Consider the following 25,667-nt stretch of genomic DNA (forward strand, 5'->3'; position numbering starts at 1 on the left):
AATAGACCTCTACAAAACCTAATCTGAAATAGTTGATCAATATATTGAATACCGATGATTAAACAAAAAAAAAACACCTGACCAGCAAATGGGTACAAGACCCTAATTTGAGGGTAAAATGGAATGACCATATCGGATCTGCAGTGCTTCATCAACTGCTGAGAACAATTTAACAGCATAAAGCTAACAATCCAGTTTAACCTAATTGATTCCCTGCCTCCGATACTGTGTCAACGCAAGATTGATTATGGACATCATACTTGTTACGTAACAGCTTTGAAGGCAACTTCTCCTTGTTTACTTCTGAGCAAGAGATGGATCATAGGTCGCTCCCCACGCCGAGCTAGTGACAGCTTGACCACCGGTTGCAGCAATAGCAGCCGGACCATTGGTACTACTACTATATGGGATCATGCCCTCCGCTACGGCAGGACCCATCTGCATTGCAGGCCGACCGTAGCCATCAAAATAGGTGGTGCTACCTTGAAAGGGTTGTACATATGAAGGATCAGGATTCAAGTAACCGCCTGCATATGGTGCCACTCCTATTGGTGCTACACAACACAACATCAGTGCAAGTGTTAGAAGAGAGAAAAATAAAACCAAAGTGCCCTGTACCTTCTATACAGGAGAGGAAAGTTACCAGGCACAGTTTTCTCAGCACTTGAGACTTCGGCTCGTAACCTTTCAACTTCTTTTGCCATCCCAATTAGGTTTTTCTCCATAGCTTGCATTTGCTCCACCTGCTCTATGTTTGACCTTTTTTCATATTGAAATGTAACGCTACAAGTAAAAGAGATCAAAATATAATCAGACCCAACTTCTTAGGAACATTGAGATGAACAATGGAGAAAATAAATCATATTCACAAGAAATGGGTTCCATCACGAATTTGAATAATCAAATGCAGTGCTTAGTTCTGTGGTATTATTTTATAATGAACACCATTAGATTAATGACGACACGTTTGACCACAATAGCAGTAAATATTGCAACAACAAAAAATTTGGTGATGAAAACTTACGGAAGGATTTAAGACACCAAGCAACAAAATGACTTGTTTGACTCACCGTAATCTCTGGTACTCTTTCCTCAACCCTTCAAGTTCAGCCTGTAACTTTGGAAGGCACTTAACATCATCCTGAGTTTTTGCCAACTCCTGAGAGGCTTGTTGAATTTGGATGATTAACTCTTGTCTGGCTTTGGCTAAACTTTGTGCCTCAGTGAGTGCCTGTTGCAACTCCATTTTCACATTCTCACCAACCCGAATATCTGCTTCCATTTTTGCAATCTTTTCCTTTAGAACCCTGATCTGAATATCACTCTCATTCTGAATGCTTCTGATGTGCTCCTTGAGTTTTTGCGCTTCATGCCGTGCAGCCACAAGGTCCTCCTTCAAGGCGACATGGCGAGCTGTCAATATCTGATTGTCTCCAGCAAGTTGCTCAAGTTCTGCTGCCTGAGAAGCAATCTTGTTCTCTAAAAGCTCAGGTCGAGGAAGGGGCTCCAAAGCCCCACGAGCAGGAGGACCTGAGCCAGCAGGTGAACCATGTCGTATTGCACCTGGAGCCTGGATGGAACGTCCCTCATATGCTGATCGGATTTTTCTAGAACCCATCTGTCCAAGAATCCACTAGGACTATGTCACACGTAAATAGTAAAACCTCAGTCACAGGAATGAAGACCACGTATATGATAAGCTAGAATACCCTGTTACAACAATAAATTTTTGAAGCATCAACTATCAAGTACCCCAAACTGCAACCAAACTGTATATAGAGAAGCCCTTATACAGGTTGCAGAAGGAAGAATATCGTTCAAACTACCCAATGAAAGAAAAACTACAACAAAATTGTATTCTCTTTTTTCCATTTTTGTTTCTTCTCTTACTTTTATTGGATGAATTTAACTCAATAATACATCTATCAAAAACAATATAATTAAGCTCAGTTCATCAGATTAATTCAAATTGTAGATGCTCGTTTTGTCCGGAGCATCGTCAAAGACAAATCCCAACTAATTACCTACCCAAATCCCCAACCTAATCCTCACCTAAACCTGTCATTATACTACCAAACACAAGGAAATTAACATGCAAGAAGACAAGGAGATGGGGTGAAGAAGAAAAGAAATAAAGTGGTGGTGGTGGTGAGAACAAGGAGAGAAAGCTGAAGCTAATTGAAGGATTTGAAAACAGAGCTTGCTGCCGAACCAAAAATTTTCTACTCCGGTTACTGGATATAACCCCTGGTGGCTATTATGCAAAAGGGCGGTAGGTTTTAAGTGTTTGATTCCCTTAATGGCTGTATGTTTCTGTGTCGCAAAGCAAGTTCGTTTAAATGAAACCAACAGGTTTTGATTCTTATGCCACATTCAAAGCTCCTATATTCATTTTGTATTAGTTATTACACAACTTTTGAAAATTGAAACCCTTTTGTTTTTTTAATTACATGCATGTAAACCCACTGTTTTTGTCCTTATATCAAAGCACTCATCATCATCATAATTCACATATATACTCGAACCAAAAGAAAGGTAGAAAGGAGGAGATAGTGAGTTTACCTGAGGGTGGCCGGCGTAGAGAGTTTCAAAACTCTCGATTTGAGAAGATGAGGAGAGGAAAGGTTTGAGTGAAGTGTAGAATAGTTTTAGTCGATGACGTGGTTGGTGGCCGGAGCGAAAGTAATCACAGAGGAAACTGCCGACGACCGAGCGAGCTTTGGGTAGTGGGGGTTCTCAACAGCTTTCGTGGGAGAAGAAGGAGAAGGGAAGAGCGGCTGTTTGCTGTTAGTTTTGTTTATAATTAGGTTTAGTTTAATATTAGGGCTAATAATATATATATTAGTAATTTTGGGTTAATTATTTCTTGGTCATCGAATATAAGGGTAAAATTAGTTTTTAGTCCTATTAGGTTTAGCGTTTTTACATTTCAGTCACTTATAAAGTTTTTTTTGAATTTTGACCTTTTATTTGTCTTGATGTCGTTATTTTCCAATTTTGTTTTTCTGTTTTATTCTTTTGGATTAATTCTTTTCGTACCCTTATAAGTTAAGCGTATTTTTATTTTAATCCCTATTCTATTTATTGATACATATGTTTAATGTTTGCACGCATTTAATTTTAGTCCCTGAATTTAATTGTTTTGAATTTCCGCTTTTTTATACATTTAATATTTTTCTTTTGAGAATTACATTTTAGTCCAACATGAAATTAGGGATTTATTTCAATTTCAGTACGTGGAATGTGATATGGTTTATATTTTAGGAATTGATTTGTGTTCAATTTATGATTTTAGCTTTAAAGTTTTATGTGCATTTCTTTTCGGTATTTATGTTTGTTTGAATGATAATCTATGTAACCACATTATTACAAAGTAATGTTTAATTAAATATGTTTCACATTAGTTGTAAGAAATTATATTTAAATTAAGTAATTTTGTAATAACTAATTAATTTTTTAAATATGTATAGTAATAGATATACATTTTGTTTTTATTCATTTATTTTTATTAACTTCATGAATTTTTTTAATCATTATAATATATGTTTTTTACCCTAAATTTTATTGGTTTTTATCTTTGTTAATATTATTTTATATATTTATATTTGATTTGACATTCTTTGAATCATTCTTAGTATAGTGTTACATTTTGTATGTTATCCTCGTCTGCATAACTCGACATCATTACATAATTGGATTAAAGGGTAATGCCCTTTTAATTTAAAATTGTTTTGAGTAGATTGTCTTAGTTTATCAGAGATCCGCTTTTGACGAATTTAAATTAAAAATGTATCCCATCAGTTTCACCTAAAAAATTGTATCTCACTTAAAATTTGAGAACGAAAGAAAAAGAAATGTTCAATTATTTAAATTTTTCAAGGAAAGATTGTTAGAACGTATTTAAAATCTAATCTCGATATTTTTTAATAATCAAATATTCTTCATCTTTCTAAAAGGCGTGGTAATTTTAATTTAATTTGTCGGTGCATTCAAATGTTATAATATTATTATATTTCATTGTAAAATTCATATTCTATTTTTTTAGGATCATAAATCAAATTAAAGACGAGTTTGTAAATTTCTTTACAAAGACATTAATTAATTAACTAGGTATCGATTTAAGGCGTTGTGGGGGTGCTAATCATTCCCCACACGTAACTGAATCCCGAACTCATTTTCTGGTAACGCATACCTCAATTTGTGTTTTTTATTAAAATTAATTTTTATTTAAAATGAAACATTTTTGGGTGCTCAATCACACCCTAATCAAGGATTGGTGACGACTTTTCGAACCCTTTTTTATCGTAAAATAAATCCCAAAATTTTTCGAAACGAAAGGTTTTTTTTAAATCAAATTCACTTTTAATTTAAAATTAACCAAGAAAGAAGATAATTAAAAATGACACAGTTTTCAAAATCTCACATTTTAATTTTAAGAAAAAATCGTTTTGACACAAATATAGAACAATTTGTCAAGGGAAGTATATCCTTTCCACGAGCATACATGCAACATATGCGGTTGTTTAGAAAAATAACACAAAGCATCATTATAGCAGAAATAAACTATGGTTCTTACCGGGTGGAGTCATATACATGCATCAATAATATTAACTTGATTTCTCTAATTACTGCAATGGGGTAAATTACAAAACCACCTCAGAATATAGAAAAACTACAATTAACACCTCAAATCTTAGGAGTAACAACATGGAAAATACATTGACCTGTGCTCAATTTTCTGTCTCAATTGTCAAAATATTTCATACAAAGAAAGAAATTTTTATGGCATCCCACACCATCACAAAACTTCCTTGAGAGAGGTGCCACTGAAATGAAATGAAAAACCTAAATCAAATTTATAATCAGGTAATGCCCTGACACATATCCATGAACGACATCCCAGACAAAGTCGACAGTTAAAGCTTCAAATACAAGTATCTTGCTGGTTGCTTAATCAGTTATTCCTCCTAAACATAAATTTTCTCCACAGCTACCCCAATGTCAAACTCGTTACACTTAGCTCAAACAAATGAAAATAACCTCATATTAAGTTCTCCCAGCTACATATGTAATTAATTCTTATTATGTATTTATTTTTAAGGGGATTTTCTATCCTTAACCCATTAAAACTTAACAATGATAGACAAGAGGGGACATTTGTGGAAAACGGATTAAAGGGTAAGCAAAAACAGCCTTCCTTCATGGCAAGATAGGCCAGAATCGGAAAGAGAGCTTTAGAATCGACTCTGAAAACTGATGATGGATGTTCCTCACCGAAATTGGTGCCTCTTTTTTTTTAGCATCTAATAGTATGGAACATATAACTTTGATAGTAAGATCACAAATCAATAAGAATTTACCTGAGTATTGTTTTAAACAGATGAGGATAAATTGAGGTTGCTGGCTTCAAGTAAAGTGAATCATCTTTGAGGAACACACTAAAGTACATCCTGTTAATGTGATTCCATACACAATCATGTCACTATATTCATGTTGCAAGGGAAGAAAGAATTAATTTTACCTGGTGTGAGTTGTGACATGAATGCAGGCATCCGATACGTAGTGTAGCAACATCACATGCCAATAAATATCCAACAATTATAAAGAAAATTTTGTTTCATTTATTCACTCTCAACCCTCTTTGTATGACTCAACTATATGCAAATATGATTTCAGCATTAATCTAACTAAAGCTGCTTCATACATGCAAATACGATCTGCGACTTTCCTAGACCGGTAAAGTGGTATCCAGCTCAGACATACGAGAAGATCTCCACATGGTTCAACAATTAATACACAATTTTGAAATCCCATATCCATAAATGAACAATAGTCTTCGAACAAACAAATGCGGACATTCTCCGAGATAATCCGCATTCAACCCTCAAGGTTCATGCATAACTATACTTAAAAGAAATCCAGCATCTTTAAAGGAATAAAGAAAGATACTTCGTCATTCCTTGACATTTCATTTTCTTATATACAACAAAATTATGATCAATTTACTAAAGCAAAGCAATTTCAATTGGGTTTTCCTCAGACAATAATAAATTAATACTTTCACAAAGTATCAAAAAGGATCCAATGTCCAAAATGTCTTCTCCATTAACTAATATTGCTCCCCATGCTTAATGTTCAATACTTAAATCTGTTATTTAGGATTTCTACCTAAGTCATCTAAGAAGACTTAACAAGAAATGTCATGCTTCAACTCTTTTCGATTCATGTTATGACATCTTTCAAAGGTTCAATCTTTGTATAATACTTGATATGCAGATTCTATAAACTTCTTCCCTTCAAGAAAAAAGGGTCTAATTTTTAAAATTTAATGGTCAATTCTTCTAATTTTGCACAAAGTAACAAGTCTCAGTACGGAACTAGACAAAATTTATCAAACCAAAAATATCCATGTTTGGATTCAATATATATATATATATATATATATAGATAACAAAAACCCGTCATGACCCAATTACCTTTCGGTTGCAGGAACTTGAAGAAACCGAGGAATGGAGCTTTTGGGTTTCGGAAAATTAGTCGAACAACTTCAAATCCCAGAAAAAAAAGCCCAAACTTATTTCTTCAATCCTTAGATTCTCAGAACGAAAGGGAAGGGAAGTTTAGGAATTAGAATGGAGTGGCAGCGACAGCGACATTGGCCTTCGAATCAGCTAAGGTAATACCAGGGTGGGAGAAAGAAATATTTTTAATACAAATCGTAGATTTTGGTGAGATTCCAATCTGCGGGGGACCTTCGAATAGGGGCCGTATCATAATGGGTTTAATAAACAATTTAAACCCTAAAGTATACACGTTTTCACTTTACACCCTAAACATGTTTCATTATGTAAAGTATGCAAATGGTCCCTTAACTAAATGGTGTTGCTTTATTGAGTCTATCGACTATTAAAAGTTATAAAATAGTCCTCTAATTATAGGGTGTTATTTTTTTGAGTCCATCGACTATTAAAAGTTACGAAATGGTCATCTGAATATTCATATGTTCCAAACTCATTCTCGTTAGAAAATTAGCGGTCGTCTGAGTTGCATGTTAACATGCTAACCGATATATGATAGTCATTTGAGATTCTAAAATCAGATTTTATCATATCTTAGTTAGTAGGTTAATGTTCAACTCAGACTGCCGTCAAATTTTTAATGAAAAATTGATGAGTTTGGAACATATGAATAGTCGAGTGACCATTTTGTAACTTTTAATAGCTGGGAGACTCAACAAAGCAATGTCCTATAATTGTAAGACCATTTTTAACATACTTTAGTGAACATTTAAAATTTTATACTACAAAATTAGTGGATTAATCATGGAGTGGTCTTTTAGTTTTTTAATATTTACTTAATAAAGATAATTTAATTAGTGATGTATTTCGATGTTTCACATCAGTGATGTATTTCGGTGTGCGACATTCACTATAGACTCATTCTAAAAATAAATAAATTATCTCCGTATTTTTCACTTTTCTTCTTCTTCTTCTTCCATATGTTCTCTCTTATGCTTTTATGCTCCTAATGACCTATATTCAACCTTCTAATTGCATTTATGCAAATTAATATAAATAAATAAATAAATAAATTATATTACAAGTTAATTATCACAAAGTTTAAAAGTGGATCATTGAATTTCAAAAAGTCATAATTGAGTCAATTAATTGATTGAAACAATAAAATTATTTGTGTTGACAAATCTCAAATAGTTGTTCGATGTGGAATATTTTAATCATAAAATATGTGTATTTCAAAAACTTATAATCGAACCATTTAATTAATCAATTGTAACATTTATGTTGTGTGTGATATAAACTTCATCATAAGATTTACCTCAAATTCGTCGTAAGATTCACCTCAGTCTCCTCGTTCGATTCATCATATTAAAGTCTTAAGAATATTCAATAAAATTTACAAAATCACCCTAAAATGTTCAAATTTCTTGAATCTTGATATACATGATCCACTATCATTAGGCTTTTTGTTTTAGGATATGTTATGTCTCTTACCAACGACTTCCCTCCACCATTTGGATCATTGAATGGAGCCCTCAATCTTCGAGAAGTTCAAAACCCAAATCACTCATCTGTAACAAAACCGATTGAATGACTTGATTATAATTTTTTTGAAATGCATTGACCTATTTGTAAACTTACTAATAATGTAGTGACTTGTGGTGTAATTTATCCAACAATATTAATTGATAACTCAGATATAAAATTTTAAAGTACACTAACCCATTTATAAATTTAATAAATGGTATAGTTTAACCTTAAAAACAAATCATATCATTTTTTTCCTCAAAAAAATGTGTAAAACAACAAGTTTAACAATGCTTATATTATTTAGGGTAAACTACGTCTTTAGTATCTAAATTATTATATTTGATTCGTTTTAGTACCTAAACTTCCATTCTTTTTAAAACTATAGCGAACATTTAGTTTTCATTTCAGTTTAGTACCCCACCATTAAAAAATTAAATCATTTAGTACCTAAACTATCAATTTTGATCCGTTTTAGTACCTAAACCTTCAATCTTTTCAAAACTTAACGTTAAATTTTGAAGGAAGGTACTAAAATGAAAAAAAACTAAAGTTTTTAATGGTGGGATACTAAAATGAAACAAAAACTAAACTTTATGTATGATTTTGAAAAAATTGAAAGTTTAGGTACTAAAATGGATCAAAACTGATACTTTAGGTACTAAACATATAATTTTCCCTAATATTTATATAAATCGATTATGAAAACACTTGATTAATTTAATTTTTTTTATTCATAATAATAAAATTCAACTCTAAACTTGATTAAGTATGATAATCCTTCAAATTATCTTCGATCAGCAATAGTGAATAAACAAAGGCCGCACTGGTGGATGCTGGATCCACTATGGTTTAATGGGTCGGCACCTTTCTTAGCCACAAGGTTTGCTCGGAGAAACCACATCATCATTTCCACTTCATGGTTTTTATAGATGGATGCATGTGTTCATGTTAAGAGAGTGAATTTAAACTTTTTAAAATTTCGGGGGAATTTAAACTTATAAAATTTCAAGAGATAAAAACAGATTTTCAATAGAAAAATCTAAAATATATGATGATTTTAAATTTTCAAAGGGAGCGACTATCCCCACCCGTCTCTCTCGATCCATCCCTGTCCACACGTACCCTTAATTGGCACCAATATTTTAATGCTCAACCCCTACAAATAACTTCAACATTCTCTCTACTTATTCATACCTTGACCTCTAACCTCATACCGAGTAAAACTGCACGTAATTTAACTTCTTTCCCAAGGCATCTTCATTTTTGTGTGTTGTTCATTGAAGATGTATTGTTCCAGCTGGTTTACAGCTCTTATGATGGCTCTACTTGCTACCATGTCAGCTTGTTTATCTGAGAGCCGGGTTGCGAGAAAAGACCTTGGAGGCATAGGGCTTGGGGTTGGTGCAGGGATAGGGCTTGGTTTGGGAGGATGTGGTGGTGGTTCAGGATCAGGAGCCGGGGCTTGTTCCGGTTCGGGGTCTTGGGGTTCGAGTTCAAGTTCTTCATCGAGTTCTGCCTCTTCATCAAGTTCATCTGGAGGGTCCAATGCAGGTTCTGAAGATGATTCATATGCAGGGTCTCGAGCCGGCTCTGGTGCAGCTTCTGAAATATATATATATATATGAGCAGATAATTTATATTATGATTACTTTATTATCAGAAGTTTTAGTAAGAGATAGTTTGGTTTTGATTGTCTGAAATAAATTGAATTCTAAGTAAAGATATATATATATATATGTTTAATCAAGGAAGGATGACACATTGCATTGAACCCCAATTGAAATAATCTTAAATACAATGGCAGAACTTAGTGATAGAGATTATGAGGGCCAACTTAAGCATTAAAAAATCATGAGATTTAAATTAAAATTTTTCGAAAATTTTGAAGAGTTTAGTTTATATTTTTTCCCAAAAAAATAGGTTCTAATTATATTTTTTGAAATTTCGAGAGGCTTAATAAGAATTTTTAAAAATTATGGTTAGGAGTTTAATTAAGAACATTAAAAATATTTAAAAGTTTAATGTGAATTTCTAAAAATTTTAGGTAGACCAAATTAAATATTTTAAAAATTTTAAGAGCATAAATTATAATTTTTTTAAAATTTTGGAATACCATGTACCCGCTAGTATCTCTTAGGTTCCGTCATTGCTTAAATATGATTATAGATTAAATTCACTTGAGACGTTGATAATTCGAATATATGATTAATTTTTTGCGTATGGTCTAATACAACAAGGTTGATATGGTTTTAATAAATTATAATTAAATTATTTAAAAAAATTTAATTTAAAAACATTTATCACAATTAGTTTTATTTAATTATAATTTAAAATTAATTTGAACTATTAATTAAATTGCTATGGGCTTGAAGTTTATAAATTAAAATAAGATTGGACCATGAAGGCCCAACCCTAAGCTTATTCTGGCAATAAAAGCACACAATTGTAGGATGAAAAGGATAACCTAAGCATCTCGTCGTCTTATTCTACCTTTTTCTGGTAAGTTCCTTCCTCTCTTTTTCTAATCTGCCATTAATCTGTTTTCTTTCTTGTCATTGTACTGCTTTTGATGAGAATATTAGCATGTGCATCTCTAAATCAGCGAATCTCACGATGTTATTCATAAATAGGTGTATTTTAGATCCCTTGAGCTTGAAAAAACTGTGTTTTTTCATTTCCATGGTTTCTGCGAGATCGTTGCCTGCAATTTGAGCTTTCAATCTTGGAGCAGTCTCCAAGATGAAACGCTGAACATTCGTTTCAAAGTGAAAAGGGATGATGGGTTATTTTTCGAATCATGATTAGCTGGATCTAGGGATGGATCGAATGGCGTCGCCGTTAGGGTTTAGATCACGAAAATTGAGATCCGTATTTGATCCGAATAAATCAAATATCTGATTTAATTATTCACACGTAATAAACAATTAAATGATTATCCCTGAAAATTTTAGATTCTCGTATAATTTAGATGTTATATTTCCGACATAAAATCATGTGTACGTCCGTCCCCGGTGAATTCTTGAACCTGGTTTGACATTCTATGATACAATTATTGGTGGATTCTTTAAACAGGAACGCATGGTGAGGCGTTGATCATCTTTCATTACATATTTGAGAATTTGAGCCAAACTTTACTTTAGTTCTCAAAGTGCCCTCTTTTCCAGGATTGGAAGATGCAATATTTCTAGTCGATTCGAAGACCCGAAGATGAATTGCAAAACCCATGTATTAAACAACTGTAGGTGACAATGTCTGATTTTAGTCCCCGAATACGGTGATTGCCTCTTTGCTCCTTTTTTCCTTGCATAAGCCATCGATAGAAGATTCGATACCTACTACATTAGAACGGACAGCAAGCCTGCATTGAAAAGTGATCGATGAGGGTGTCCATCCTAATGTTGTAATTTGCATTTCTTTGATCAATGTTTTTTTACAAGTGAAAGAGAGCGAAAGAAGCCGTTACCGTGTTCGAACTAATGATTTGGAGATGCATGAAACTCGAAATTGTCGCCTATGGTTGTTTAATACGTGGATTGGTGCAATTCGATTAAATGTGCAGAAACAACAAGCTTGGATAGGAAGATGCTGAATGAAGGTGTACATCCCGACCAGGGTTTCAAATCGCGGTCGCGTTTTCGGTCATTTCAGGTTTACCGAGATTGCGGCCGTCGCGGACGCTATTGAGGGTGTAGCGAGTAACTCTGACGGCAGGGAAACCGTTATATCGCGGACCTGTGGAAACTTCGAACTTTTTCATTGATTCGTCGTTCGAGGAGAAGATGATTGAAGAAGCCGTTATCGTGTTGGACGAATGATACAGATAGATTTAAGACCTGGGATGGTCACCTATAGGATTTTAATACATATATTACGTAATTATTGCCAATTTGATCCCTCAATATGTTTATTTTATTTTCCCTTTTTCTTATTATTTATTTTATTGTAAAATAAATCACACGTTTAATATTTCAATTATTACTTTTGTTGTGTCTTAGTCATTAAACTAGGATTTTTAAATTATAGTTAAAGTTTAATTTTGGTTTCCTTTTATTCGTACACCACATAACATTGACATATTATTTTTATTTTTTTAAATGATGGTACGACGTTATCTTACAATGATATGGAATTATTTTATTATGAAAATAATTTTTTAATTTAGAGTAAAATACACTGGATATTATTTTATTAAGTCTATTAATTATTAAAAGTTATAAAATGATTTTTCGACTATAGAATGTTACTTTATTCTATTGACTATGAAAAGTTATAAAATGATCACATGATTATTTATTATATTCTAAAGTTATTATTTTTCGTTAAAAGATTAGTAGTTATAGTTGGACATTAGTATGATGACTGAGATAAGATAGTCTTTTGAGATTACGGATCATATTTTATCATATCACAGTCAACAAGTTAACGATCAACTCAGAATATTGCTAATTTTGTAACGAAAAAAAGACTAGTTTGGAACATAATGAATAGTCGGGTAATAATTTTGTAACTTTTAATAGTCAAGAGACTCAACAAAGTAATACTCTATTGTCAGAAAGACTATTTTATAACTTTTAATAACCGAATAGCTTAATAAATTAATATCTTACAGTTGAGTGACTATTTGTGTACGTTACCCTCTAATTTATTTGTAATATCAAAACTTAAATAAAACTTAATATCTCATAAAGTCGAGTAATAGTTATTGAAAAAGGAATTTATGATATCAAAATCACAAACTTTGTTTTTTTTAGAGATATTATTTGATTGATCTGGACCACATCATCTATGGTTCCAACGAATAAAAGTCATAAATTTAAAAATAACTTTTAAATAACTATTATTATTTTTATTTACGTATAAGAAATAAATGAAGATTTATATTTAAAAAAGCGATATGAACAAATATTATTAATTAGTTATTTTTAACTAACTTCTCTGTTTTTATTATGAAAGTAAAGTTTGCTTTGCTTTAGGGGCACCACTTGTGATTTTAACAGTTCCTTTTTTTTTTAATTAATCACTTATATTCAATTTATTAATCAATTAATTTAGATCGGGTACTGTAAAGACAATGACGACCCTCTCAATCCAGTTTGTTTCATTCGTAAACGTGAAGATTTAAATCCCTGACTTTGTTTAAGGAACTTAGTATCTCATCCCACTATATTAACTAGATAAAAGATTATAATCATTTTCGATTCCGTAGAATAATATGGGTGACAGATTTTGACCAAACAGTCCCTGATAAATAAATATATTACTCCAGCCACTTGTATTTTGTCACCCGTCATCTTACTCATTAACCACGGTTTGTTCGAAGCTATGCTTGGTATAAGGGTAGAATAGGGTGAGGGTGAAAAACTTGTTGATTTAGTATTTACTTGGGAGAATAAAACTCAACTCGACTCGAAAAATTGATGCATTAATTAAAGAATGCATCGGACTTTAATATAATTAACCATTTTGAATTAATGAGCCAGATCATTTTGTAATCCATGCACATCGAGCTTGAAACCCTAACGATCAATTGTGTTATTCTTTTCATTTTTTCAAGCTCATCGTTTTCTAATCCATGTATCAAAGCTTTTGATACCATTACTTTGTCGTATTATAGTTGGTTTCTCAGTTCTTTTTATAAGATTTGTTGCAGAGTGTCCATCAAACCTGCTTGATTATTCGACGCATTGTTGTGTCAGTGTTTATCAATCAACAAGATTCTTGTTGCCAGCATCAAACCTTTTCTTCATCTTCATAAATTTCCCCCATATTCTCCATTCCACCTTATCTTCACTTTCCATCTTTTTCTCATAAAGAACCAACCCATAGCTCGAAACCATGGCCTTCCGCCTCAGTAACAACCTCCTCGGAATCCTCAACTTCATGACATTCCTCCTCTCCATCCTCGGCGCCGGCATCTGGCTCAGTCGAGAAGGCTTGACGGAATGCAAACACTTCTTAGACCGGCCCATCTATGTCGGAGTCTTCCTCATGGCCGTCTCTCTCGCCGGGATGATCGGCGCGTGCTGCCGCGTGACTTGGCTGCTCTGGCTGTACGTAGTCGTCATGTTCCTCCTCATCGTGCTCGGCGTCGTGTTCACCGTCTTTGCTTTCGTGGTGACGAATAAAGGGGCCGGGGAAACTCTGCCCGGGAGAGGGTATAAGGAGTACCGGCTTGGGGATTACTCCAACTGGTTGCAGAAGAGAGTTAGTGACGGGAAGAACTGGAATAAAATCAAGAGCTGTTTGGCTGATAGTAAAGTTTGTACTGATTTTAACGACAAGTATCTCAATGTTCCGGTCACGGAGTTCTACCGTGAGCACTTGTCCTCCGTTCAGGTATGCTTTCTGGGATTTCGTTGATTTTAGCAATAGATCTCGTTTGGAGGAATTCTGGGGATGATGGGGTTTAAATTATTGCAAAAGCTGATTAAAAATTGTAGAAAGTTGGTGCTTAGTTTTGAATTATCTGAAGCTTTATGCATAAAGCAGTCTGGTGGAATCAATATTTTTCTGTGAAAATACTCACGTGCGATAGTTTTAATATATGGTTAAATAATAAAATTGGTAAAAAATAACCATAAATTATTTTTATTGATTTTGTTATTATTGGGTGTTTTACTGGATTTGGTAAAACGTTACTAGTTTTGTTATTTTTTCTATCGGTTTTGTTATTGCTGGGCAATTTTACCGGAAATGTTAAAAATTGATATTTTAGGTAAAAAATAATAATGTTTTAGGTAATTTTTTACTAGTTTTGTTATTTAAAAACCGATAGCGTCTTATTTTAACCTTATATTAATGTGTCGCACCGTAGAACTTCCCTTTTTTCTCAATTATTTATTTTTCCTAAAAACTCTTTTGAATGAGAAAAAGTTTCCCAACATTCCCTAAAAATTTAAAATTAAGCACGAATTAAATTAAATACTAATCAAATAAATTTAGTAGTTAATAGATGATTATTATTTTTAAAGATTTTAAGCTCAAACACGATATATGTTGTTAGAATATTTATTGTTAAATAATCAAGTCTTTCGAATAAATACTATCTTATAATCATAAAAAATTAAATATGAATTTAGTCTCCTAGGTTGCGAATAGTATATACTATTATTTGTGTATTTTGACATTTGGGGAATAGGGACTATATGAATTTTTAAAATTTCATGAGAAGGATTTATAAAATTTTAGGGTAAAATTAGATTATCAGTATGTAAAAATGAAAAGAAAATATCTAAAACATATGATAATTTAAAATTTCGGACGTTACCCCAATGGCCCCATTTGATTCATCCATGACTGTTATGGATTCCATGATTGACCGTAGAATGTGGGGGAATGTTGAGGTACGTCGTATCTTTGAAAATTTTAATTTTTTATATAATTTATGTTTTTTTAATATTTTTTATTGATATTTGATTTTACATTCTTTAAATTTCTAATATAACTTCTCCCAACTCCATGCATAAGTGTTTGCGTGCGTTCCTCGTGGATTGTTGTTATGGATGTAATGCTTGTGTTTTCATGTAATTGCACTCCGGTTGCTGTAAGCCATCAGACGACTGTCAATTCAAGTACGTCGGACCGACTAACTGGACTCGAGGGAGTGCCGTATCCACCAACCCCGACTGCAGCCTGTGGGATAATAACATGGACACACTCTACTTCAACTGCCAGTCATGCAAGGCCGGATTCATGGACAACCTACGGAGTTCTTGGAAGAAGGTGGCGGTCGTCAACATCGTGTGCCTCGTCTTCCTCATCATCGACTACTCCGTTGGCTGCTGCGCTTTCAGGAACAATAGGAGAGACGATCATTATCAGCAACCATGGAAGCCTTGAGGTGGTTGTCTTTGGTCTTAGATGGGCACTCGTAGGGTATACTCTGCCGGATTTGCTGCTGTTTTCTGCATTGTGGTTTAGTGTCTATGATTTGCATATTTAGTCCTTTAATTGTATAGTTTTTCTTCACGTTTTGGATATTGTATGCTCGATCGATTCTATTATTAGTTGTTATGGTTCTATTAATTATTTGCAAACCTTCGAAGCCATGCAACCTGAAGGAACGTCTATTAGAATTTCATGGTTTTGATGGGAATAAATTTATCTGGTCTGTCATTAACAATTCACTCTTTCTGATTCGGATAAAAAATCAAGATTTACGAGAAAGAGCCCGTTGGCCGATGAGCTCCTTGTTAAAAAAGTCGAGCATATTAATCCGAAATGATATAAAAAATAATAATGAATAAATATCATTATAAAATTAAAGGGATAAAACAAGTTTACTCTTATCTTGAGATTGTTATCTGAAATAACAATTTGAGACAAAATCAATCCTGAGAAAATAAAAAAAAGGGTTAAACTTCTTAGAAGTTAAGATAAAAACAAATGATAATAAAATACTCTATTTTGATCTATAGATCGGAATTAGTTGAGGTCTGTCACTACACAGTTTCCTTAAGACTGATTTTCGGCCACTCCTTTGGTGCTCGAGTTCATTAGTAGTCTGTCTCCCAAGATACAACAACTTATGATCAGCTACAATAACACATTTGCACAGATCACGAACAATCCTTACTTTCAACTATCATCGAAAATTTATTGGAAGAGAAAACTTTTTTAAGATAAGAGAATTCTTGAAAAACTGAATTGTTAAAAGACTAACATGTTTGCTTACTATTTGTAACACCCCAACCCGTATCCGACCCGGATCCGAGTCCGAGGTGTCACATTGACTTTTCAAAGCATTTTCCTTTACATTTTGATTTAAAATTTAATATACAATTCAATAAAAAGAGTATTTTTCATTAAATAAAAAAACAAATGGTTTTACAAAACATATCAGAGCTTATACAATTCAAATCATTTATCTTACATGCCAACTATATTTCATATAACAAATACATAAAAGACTTTTTTGATCTGATATCCATAAAGGAGAAGCTGGCCTATCTTACTCCTTTGTGCTCGCTAATCTTCTCAAAGCCTACGTGTGAAACATTCACACGCTAAGTCTATGACTTAGTGAGACATAATAAAACATGCAATATGAACTATAACTCATAACAATGCATGCATATTTCATACTATTATATCAAACAAACTCATATACTCTTTCATGTAACAAATACATACATGTATATCATCATTCACATATGCATATATTTACACCATCATTATCATTATTGACACTATTATTATTATCAGAATTATTTGCATTAATTCTTTTAGTCTTATGAACTTATCCTTAACACTTATGCATCTCATATCATACCTTCCACAAGCCAAACAAATAGCATTACACAAGTGAGAACTTAAGGTATGCGAGTACATAGAGGTTGTGCACATATGCTGTCACAATAGCTCATATAATTCCCACTAGGGGCGCGTAGAATTTGTCTCGAATGACCACTATGTCCCGAAGAACCACTCCTTAAGAACCATATACATATTCTAATGGACCAAATAAGTGTACCGAAGTACCGCATATATCTTCCAAAGGATTACATATATGTCCCAAAGGACCACATAGAACCCTCGACTCTTGGCATGCCAACTATACCTCTAGCTCTCATGACACATAACATGGGCATTATCTTTTATATTTATCACATATTCATATAATCATATAGTTCACTTACACGTAGATCATTTCCATATAATTCACATGTCGCATATATCACATAGCTTATATCTCTTTATCATTTACTCACATCACTTCTTATCACATAGCTCATAGTCATATGGCTTATCTTATAGTCATATATTCATATGTTCACCTAGTCACATAGCTCATTCACATATACATGTTCTCATATAATTCATTGTCACGTGGTTTATATCATACTCACATAACATGTATTCAAAACAATCATATAACATACACAATAACATATTTCACATATATTCATATCAGACACATGCTTATAATCATGAACTCATGCATTCTAATATAGGAAATAGACTTATCGCAAGTCTTATTTCCATTCATCATCATATAATAACTAATATGCACTCACCTGGTCTCACTAGTCAATACTGATCTCTTATCATTTTTCTCGATGACTATTACTTGTTGACTTGTACAGACGTTGCTCTCGATCGATATCTACACAATCATGTATATATATTCATATCAGCATTCCAAATATTATAATTCAATCCTTAATAATTCAAGCTAATCGAAATGCTTAATACAATTTCCACTTTGAGTAGTATCGGTACCCCCATGCATGGTATCGATACTTCCCTAACTATGGTATGATACCAAGCTTTGGTATCGATACCCTATTTTACATTTGAAATCCTTATTTCAAAAATGGGTACCGATACTGACCTTATGGTATCGGTACTCTTGGTATCGATACTATCTTCCCAGGTATCGATACCCCATGAACAAATTATAAATTTATGTCTTAGGGTATCGATACTCATTCAACCAGTATTGATACCCATACCTTAATAATCACTTATTTTCTCTTTGAAGTATCGGTACTAAAATAAACAGTACCGATACCCCTAGCCTAGAATACACTTATTTAACCCGAAAATCTTACCAAACTCACTTAATTCCTCTTCCATAACCTCCTTTTAACCCTTGAAACTTAACTATACTTATTCCAATCTTCTTATATCCATATAACACATTATTATCTTCAATAACTCATCATAATTCTTGAAACGAAATATCTTACCAAATTTCCAACATGTTCTAAATTCAATTTTATCACTTCTGACTTCTTAATTAGGCCTTTGACAAGTCAAATTCAACTTCAAAATCCATTTACTCCTTATATTTCAATAATTCACTCAAAAATTCATTTTACTAAATCTCTTATAACTTGTTCATCCATGAGTTTTAAGCCACTTTAAATCTTCCCTTACTCTTTCTTATCACTCAAGAATAAAAAAAAACCTTAAAATTAAAGAAACAATCAAATTGAATCCAACTCACCTTACCAAAGTCACGGGAGGGAAGAAGATAACCAAGCTCCAGAGTTTTCTTTCCTTTTCCTCCCTTTCCACGTGGTTAATTCTCTTATAAAGGGAAAATAAAAATATTTCTTGCCAAATGACCATTATACCCCTTACTCCATCAAATATTTACTAAACAATCCTTCACAAATATTCTCAATCAAGTCCCTAAACTTTTCAATTTTTTGAAATTAAATCTCAAAGTTTCAAAACTTTCATTTTAGTCACTAGCCCTAATTTTGGGATGTTACACTATTTATAGGGGATTTTTAAGAGAGATTACTTTTTCAAGATAAAAAAAGTTCTTGAAAATTGAGTTGTTAAAAACCTAATAGGTTTGCTCATTATTTATAGGGGATTTTCAAGAGAGATTTAATTCAACGAAATATCATTTAATATTCAGTATTAAACAAATAACAATATCTTTTAATTTGAAATATTCAAAAGAGAAAGCTCATTTTTTTCATTCAAACTTAAATATATATTATTTTAATTTGAAATATACAAAAATATATAATTATCTTTAATATTCAAAGTTAAAAAGGTAATAAATACCTTTTTAAATTGACTTATCCAAATAATAATTATCATACTAATATTCAAATTAAATAATATATTTAATTTGCAATGGTGTAAAGGTAAACTCCTTTTATTATTCAAACTTAAATAGATATTATTTTAATTTGAAATATACAAAATTATATAATTATATTTTAATATTCAAAATAAAAAAATAACAAATAAAAAGAAAGTTGATTTATTAAAAGAGTAATTATCATATTAATATTTAAATTAAAAATTATATTTTAATTTACAATAGTCAAAAGGACTATGAATTTAATATAAATATTAAATTCATCAATTAAATTCACCATTTTCCAACGCTCGTAGGAGAGCTTTAAAAGATTTTACTCAAATTATCGTTATTAGCTATTGAGTTATAACAACGACGCTATTGATAAGTGTATTAGGTTTAATGAACCAAGTTTGAAAGAATAAGTTATGCTTGTATTCGTTGATCTATTTTTAAATGTATTTATGTTCCATTAGTGTTTATTTAAATTTCTAATATCGATTTATTTAATATTCACGAAATGTTCATTTAATGTTCGGCAATTAACACTCCCTTTTAATCTTTTTATCTGCAAGCCAAAAAAATGATGAAGTTACACCATTAGTCCTTGAGTTTCATAGTTTGAATTCCAAATTTTACTTTGTATTCAGTTTAGTCTTTATCTTCACCGATATTTAAAATGAAAAAAAGGGATAATTGAGTAAATGAGCCTATGAACTAGTTTTTTTGTGATCATATACATATTTAGTATACTTTTGTTCGTGTTCATATTTAATATGAGAGAGAAGCTAAATTGGAAAATTTTTGCTAATATCGACATTACCTCAGCCACCGTCATCTAATGCAAAGCAAAGTGGTGGCTGAAACAAGCGATGATTATAAGTGATAGTACATGTTATAAATATTCTCAATTATTTAATAATAAACACTTAAATATTCTATAATTATTGGTGTTCGGACTCAAAATCTCTAAAAATAACAATCGTTCATTTAATCACAATAATCGTTTGGTTTATGCAAACATATTTATTTATTGAAGGTAAAATGTAGGTTGTATCTTTTGGTTTAGGTAAAGAGTCGTATGTAAATGTAGATACAGAAACAAACGGGAAAAATAATGAAAAATATTCTTAGTATTGGGGATAGAATTCGAATGTAAGAGAGAGAGAGTCCTCTTTCAGCATTGCATGACAATTTATATAGGTAAATTAATTATTTGATCACATATATATTACTTATTTTTTAATTTGGTCACAAAATTATTATTACTATTATTTTAAAATCATACACAACGTTACATTTTGGTTTGACAATGATACTAACGTGGTTTTTTCTTATTATTTTTCAATGGTGATATGACATTATCTTATAGTGATACATCAACATCACTGTTAATTTTTAGCAGTGACCGAAATTGAACTAAAGTGTAATGTTAGGTATGATTTTGAAAGGAACAATGATTGATTGACTAAAACATAAACTAAACAATAGATAGGTGACCAAATAGGTTGGTATCTGATCATTATATAAAAACTTTAGTCGGTGGAATTAACAAACAATCACGTCAAGTGTCTATAAATCTGGATATTTGAATATATGAAAGACTACCGGTAAGAATGTAGTTTACGGAACAGATCAGATACATCTGATACAACAATGTTTTATCATGTCCTAATTCAACATTCCTCGTAGGGCAAAGAGTGGAATTTTGATTTTCTATAAATGCTTTGACTGAATTGGAATAGATTTACCATAATTAGGGATAGGCATGCGTCTGGTTGGATTTTTAGTCAATCTGATTTAATTCGAAAATATATATCTTATTCTCGAAACCTGATTCGATTCGAATTTAGGGGTGATTTCATTGACCCGAACCCGACCTGTCTTTTTTAGATAAAACCTGAAACCTCCCCAAACCTGACCCGAAATAAATATATTTATAAAATAATATTATATTTATTCAATAAAAACATAGATCTAATTGAAAAAACAATATATAGATGGTTATTATTGTAATTATCCATAAATACATAAGATAAATTTATATTATTGTTCGAATTAGGTTGGGTATTTTTCATCCTAAATCAGAACTCACTTTTTTTTTTGAAAAGATCCAACTCGATCGAATCGAATCGGGTCGAAACTTATTGGATTCGAATTACGTGCTCATCCCGGACCATAATCGACATTATCTCTGGCCACCCCCAATTGGTTGCGTACTTATGAGAAACCATTGGTGGTTGCATCAATGGGAGTTTTGGTCCAAATTCTTGCAACTTTGAACTTCGAAGAAATCTAGGAAACAAGTAGCCGACTTGGTGAGTGGCCCAGCTTAGCAAGCGTCGGTCGGGGGAAGGCAAAATCAGCTGCAGTTCGTGAGACAACCATTCCCTCCTTAGTCCTTATGCTACTTAACGCTTACTTTATTATGTTGGATCGTTCAAACCTACTAGGCTTTCCCATAATATTATAAATAAGATTTGGACATTTTGATAATAAAGTTATCCGTGGCCGATCTAGAAATTTTCGTACAACATGAACATAATCGATAAAATAAATAATTAATCGAAGAAAATTCGAATATTAGAGTGGACATGTGCCCACCCCAAACTAAAGATGGATCCATTACAGAAAATTATATAGTAGATTTTCTTAATGAATAAACCCACCATTTAAAGCAATATATGTTTCTTAAATTTTAGAAATTATTTTTCACTATAAACGGATAGATGGAGAGAGTCGAATCTATAAAATTTTAAAAGAGAACAAATTTATTAAATTTTAAAGGAATAATAATAAAATTTTAATTGAAAATATAAATAAAATATCAACCATATAAGAATTTGAAAATTTTACTGAGATGACTGTTTCCCCCTACTTCGTCTCGATCCATCCCTAACTGTAAATATTCTTCAAGACATTATTTAGTGCACACTATAAACACTAAGATTTGATGTTAATTCTCCGCAATCAATTCTACTATAGTATTATCATATTCATTTCTCAGTAACTGAAATAGTAAGATAGCTCAAATGTATAAAGGAAGGTGCTATTAGGAAAATATGTGTCCTTGTTAGCAGGGACAGATGCATAATTTTGAGTTAGGGGAGTAAACTTGAACTTATAAAATTTTATGGGGACGAAAATAGATTTTCGATAAAAAATACATAGAAAAAAATCTAAAATATATGATAATTTTAGATTTTTAGAGCCTTGCCCCCGCCCGCTTCCCCTAGGTCCATCCCTTCTTGTTAGGTAGTATTCAAGATTTGATAATCAAAAGTTAAATATTATTACACTTCTTTTATATTTTTTATTGTTATTTTTTTGCTAAATTATTTGTAGAGATTTTTACTAGTTTAAATGTTCAGAGTTCTTGAAAGTTTATATAATTTCGAATCATTCGACTAATCATAATCTCTTTACATGATTAGCGACACTCTTATATTTTCCTTGTAGAAAATTTTACGTTGAAAATATTTATAGGGATATATACTTGATTATAAGGAAAACTAACATAATCATGCTAAATTATTTGTAGAAAATTTTACGTTGACAAGATTTATAGGAATATATACTTGATTACAAGGAAAACTAAATAAAGTAGAAATATAATTTAATAAAGTTATCTACTTTTAATCAAATTAGGATTCTTACCTTCTCAAATTTAAATATTAATTAATTTATGTCATTTTGAATTCGAATCAAACTCTAACAATCGAAATTTTTACTAGTTAAAGTTTTTGGAGTTCTTGAAAGTTTATATAGTTTCGTATCATTCGACTAATCATAATCTCTTGACATGATTAATGACAAGTCCATGTGACTTGTTCGAGCAAAATTTATTATTGAAGAGTTATATTTCATAATGACTTTAGATCTAACGTCAATATTAATGTCCATAATATAAAGTCATCATTTAAGGTTAAAATGACTAACAAGTTTTCTCTGTTATATTATCTCATTGTTCATCATCTTTCTCATATCACCTACACTCCACATATTTCACAAAAATAATCTATCATAATTTTTCGTCCAAATCAAAAGAAATAAACTATTAATAACCTTTAACATTACAATTTTTCCATCAATAAGCATAAATGATTAATAGTATTCAAGAGTATTTGTATTAGCAAGGGATCTCGAGTCAGATTTTTTGACTTTCCCATCCTCTCAGTAGGCGGGTAATTTTATTGTACGAAAACCTAATATAAGGCTAAGGAAAGACGCTACCGGAAATGTTAATTTTTTTAAAAAAATTCTGGTAGAGTGTTACCTAAAATGTTATTTTTTTCTACCAAAAATGTTAATTTCGCTACCTAAAATGAATATTTCCGATATTAACATTTCCGGTAGAAAACATAGCATTTTAGGTAGCGTCTGGTATTAATATTTCTGGGAGAAAAATAACATTTTAGGTAGCACTCTACCGGAAATGTTAAAGAAAATATTAAGATTTACGGTAGCGTATTTCCTTAACCTTATATAAGGTTGTCTTTCCTTAGACATCCCCTCAGAAGGCAGAATTATAAAGACTTTAAATTAGAGACTTTTATAACAACGTAACATATATCTTCTTGAAAAAGATAAAATTACATGAGCTAAAAATTTCAACATATCAATAGATTAAGGTATGCTTCCGCATTTAATTGATTATTCTTAACTATTATGGGGTCAAATTTTATCATATCTCAGTGAGTAAGTTAACTTCCAACTGAGACAATCGTTGAGTTTTTAAGAGAAAATGACAAGTTTGAAACATATAAATTATTGAGTGACTATTTTGTAAGTTTTAATAGTCGCATGAGACTCAATAAAGCAGAACCTATAATCGATAAATATTTTATAACTTTTAATAATTAAGAGATTAAACAAAGTAGTGTTTTATAGTAGGAATATTGTTTGTGTATTTTACCAAAGTTATAATCTTTAAAGGGACCATTTTTTAAAAAATAATACTTCCTCTGTCCCATAAAAACTTTCCATTATTGATTTTTTTATTAATATTTTTTTTTAAATTTTGACTAATTATTATTTAAAATTTATAGTTGATAAAAACATGTAAAAATATATTTTAAAAACCTTCAATCAAATAATTTTAAATATATATTTTATAAAATTTATTTATTTAAAATATTTAAAAAAAAAACTCAAGGTTAAAATCTAAAAAATTTAATTTTTCAAAAATTAATAAGGGACAGTTTCATGGGACGTAGCGTGTAATAATAGTGCTAAAACGTACCAAGCATACCAAGTTGGGATCTCAGCAGACGCGCCCCCTATATCTAACTCCCACTCCCACCATACCAGGCACTGCTATTGCTGAAAACAATACAGCTGTTGCCCGGTTCCAACCTACTCCACACTTGTGTACTTCATGATTGGTGACCGCTTCGATCCTCGGTGGCAACTTCCGGTCAAAACCTACTCCACACTTGTCTACCTCATTAAGACACTCAACTGTACTTTTTGTCTCTTGGGGGCCTATAAATAAGCCCTGCATCCCCAAGTTCCACAATTATCATACATCATCAAGCAAAAGAATATACTCAAAAGATGGTTGTACCACTATCAGCTTGGCCATGGGAGAACTTGGGGGTTTTCAAGGTACCAAAATCTCCCATCCTGGTGGTATTTTGTTCACAGATGTTATCTGTTTTGCTTATACTTTGTTTCTTCTCTTGCTTTATGTGTACCAAAGTACTTGCTATGTGGTCCTTTAGCAGCAAAAGTTTTACATTCATGGATCTATGAGGGTACCATCAAGGATCCCTGGTGCCTTCATGTACTCCTCATCTGTGCTTTGAGAGGATTAATCCATCAGCTATGGAGTTCTTACAGTAGCATGCTTTTCCTAACTCGGAATCGGCGAATTCTTCAGCAAGGAGTTGATTTCAACCAGATTGACCGAGAATGGGACTGGAAATTAATACATATATGATCATGAAAATATATAGGATAGTTTATGATTGCATGGTTTGATTAAACCTTTTTTTTAATGTAACATTTTGAGGGACAATTTCATAATCCTTCAAGCTCTGTTAGCTTCCATGGCCTGCTTGATCTTCCCATCC

The 25,667-nt window shown here is 31.8% G+C and overlaps 3 protein-coding genes and 1 long non-coding RNA gene across 5 annotated transcripts; 3 read left to right on the forward strand and 1 right to left on the reverse strand.

Annotated features, from left to right (window-relative positions):
• Positions 1-78: 78 nt before the first annotated feature.
• LOC120212038 (protein FLX-like 4) lies at positions 79-15,357 on the reverse strand. Of its 2 annotated transcripts, XM_039210478.1 has the most exons (5): positions 15,346-15,357; positions 7,544-7,546; positions 1,071-1,664; positions 644-783; positions 79-554 (listed from the first exon to the last, which is right to left on the reverse strand). In XM_039210478.1, the coding sequence occupies exons 3-5, from the start codon at positions 1,616-1,618 to the stop codon at positions 298-300; spliced, it is 945 nt and encodes a 314-aa protein (XP_039066409.1). In that variant the 5' UTR covers positions 1,619-1,664; positions 7,544-7,546; positions 15,346-15,357; the 3' UTR covers positions 79-297. The 2 variants fall into 2 exon arrangements, with proteins under 2 accessions (XP_039066409.1, XP_039066408.1); XM_039210477.1 differs by lacking the exons at positions 7,544-7,546; positions 15,346-15,357 and adding an exon at positions 2,563-2,790 and having other exon boundaries at positions 1,071-1,710.
• On the forward strand, positions 9,332-9,673 carry LOC120212016 (GPI-anchored hemophore cfmA-like). The gene has a single exon (XM_039210454.1). It carries the CDS (start codon positions 9,332-9,334, stop codon positions 9,671-9,673), a length of 342 nt encoding a protein of 113 aa, XP_039066385.1.
• LOC120212041 (tetraspanin-8-like) lies at positions 13,864-15,920 on the forward strand. Its single transcript, XM_039210479.1, has 2 exons — positions 13,864-14,384; positions 15,582-15,920. The coding sequence occupies exons 1-2, from the start codon at positions 13,884-13,886 to the stop codon at positions 15,885-15,887; spliced, it is 807 nt and encodes a 268-aa protein (XP_039066410.1). The 5' UTR covers positions 13,864-13,883; the 3' UTR covers positions 15,888-15,920.
• Positions 15,921-25,152: 9,232 nt separating this feature from the next.
• LOC120212045 lies at positions 25,153-25,447 on the forward strand. The gene is made up of 2 exons (XR_005524653.1): positions 25,153-25,200; positions 25,295-25,447. It is a non-coding gene; the product is annotated as an uncharacterized LOC120212045 (long non-coding RNA).
• The last annotated feature ends 220 nt before the right edge of the window (positions 25,448-25,667 follow it).

The sequence above is a fragment of the Hibiscus syriacus genome, unplaced genomic scaffold (assembly GCF_006381635.1).
Source record: "Hibiscus syriacus cultivar Baekdansim isolate YM2019G1 unplaced genomic scaffold, ASM638163v2 tig00109991_pilon, whole genome shotgun sequence".
In the NCBI taxonomy this organism is placed as follows: domain Eukaryota; kingdom Viridiplantae; phylum Streptophyta; class Magnoliopsida; order Malvales; family Malvaceae; genus Hibiscus; species Hibiscus syriacus.

Bases quoted from the DNA above. Each gene is read 5' to 3' on its own strand.
- LOC120212038 (XM_039210478.1), bottom strand. From the start codon at position 1,618: ATGGGTTCTAGAAAAATCCGATCAGCATATGAGGGACGTTCCATCCAG. The intron at 784-1,070 runs GTGAGTCAAACA...TTTTACTTGTAG, and splicing joins AAAGAGTACCAGAGATTACG to CGTTACATTTCAATATGAAA. The intron at 555-643 runs GTAACTTTCCTC...TGTGTTGTGTAG, and splicing joins TGCTGAGAAAACTGTGCCTG to CACCAATAGGAGTGGCACCA.
- LOC120212016 (XM_039210454.1), top strand. From the start codon at position 9,332: ATGTATTGTTCCAGCTGGTTTACAGCTCTTATGATGGCTCTACTTGCT.
- LOC120212041 (XM_039210479.1), top strand. From the start codon at position 13,884: ATGGCCTTCCGCCTCAGTAACAACCTCCTCGGAATCCTCAACTTCATG. The intron at 14,385-15,581 runs GTATGCTTTCTG...ATGTAATTGCAC, and splicing joins AGCACTTGTCCTCCGTTCAG to TCCGGTTGCTGTAAGCCATC.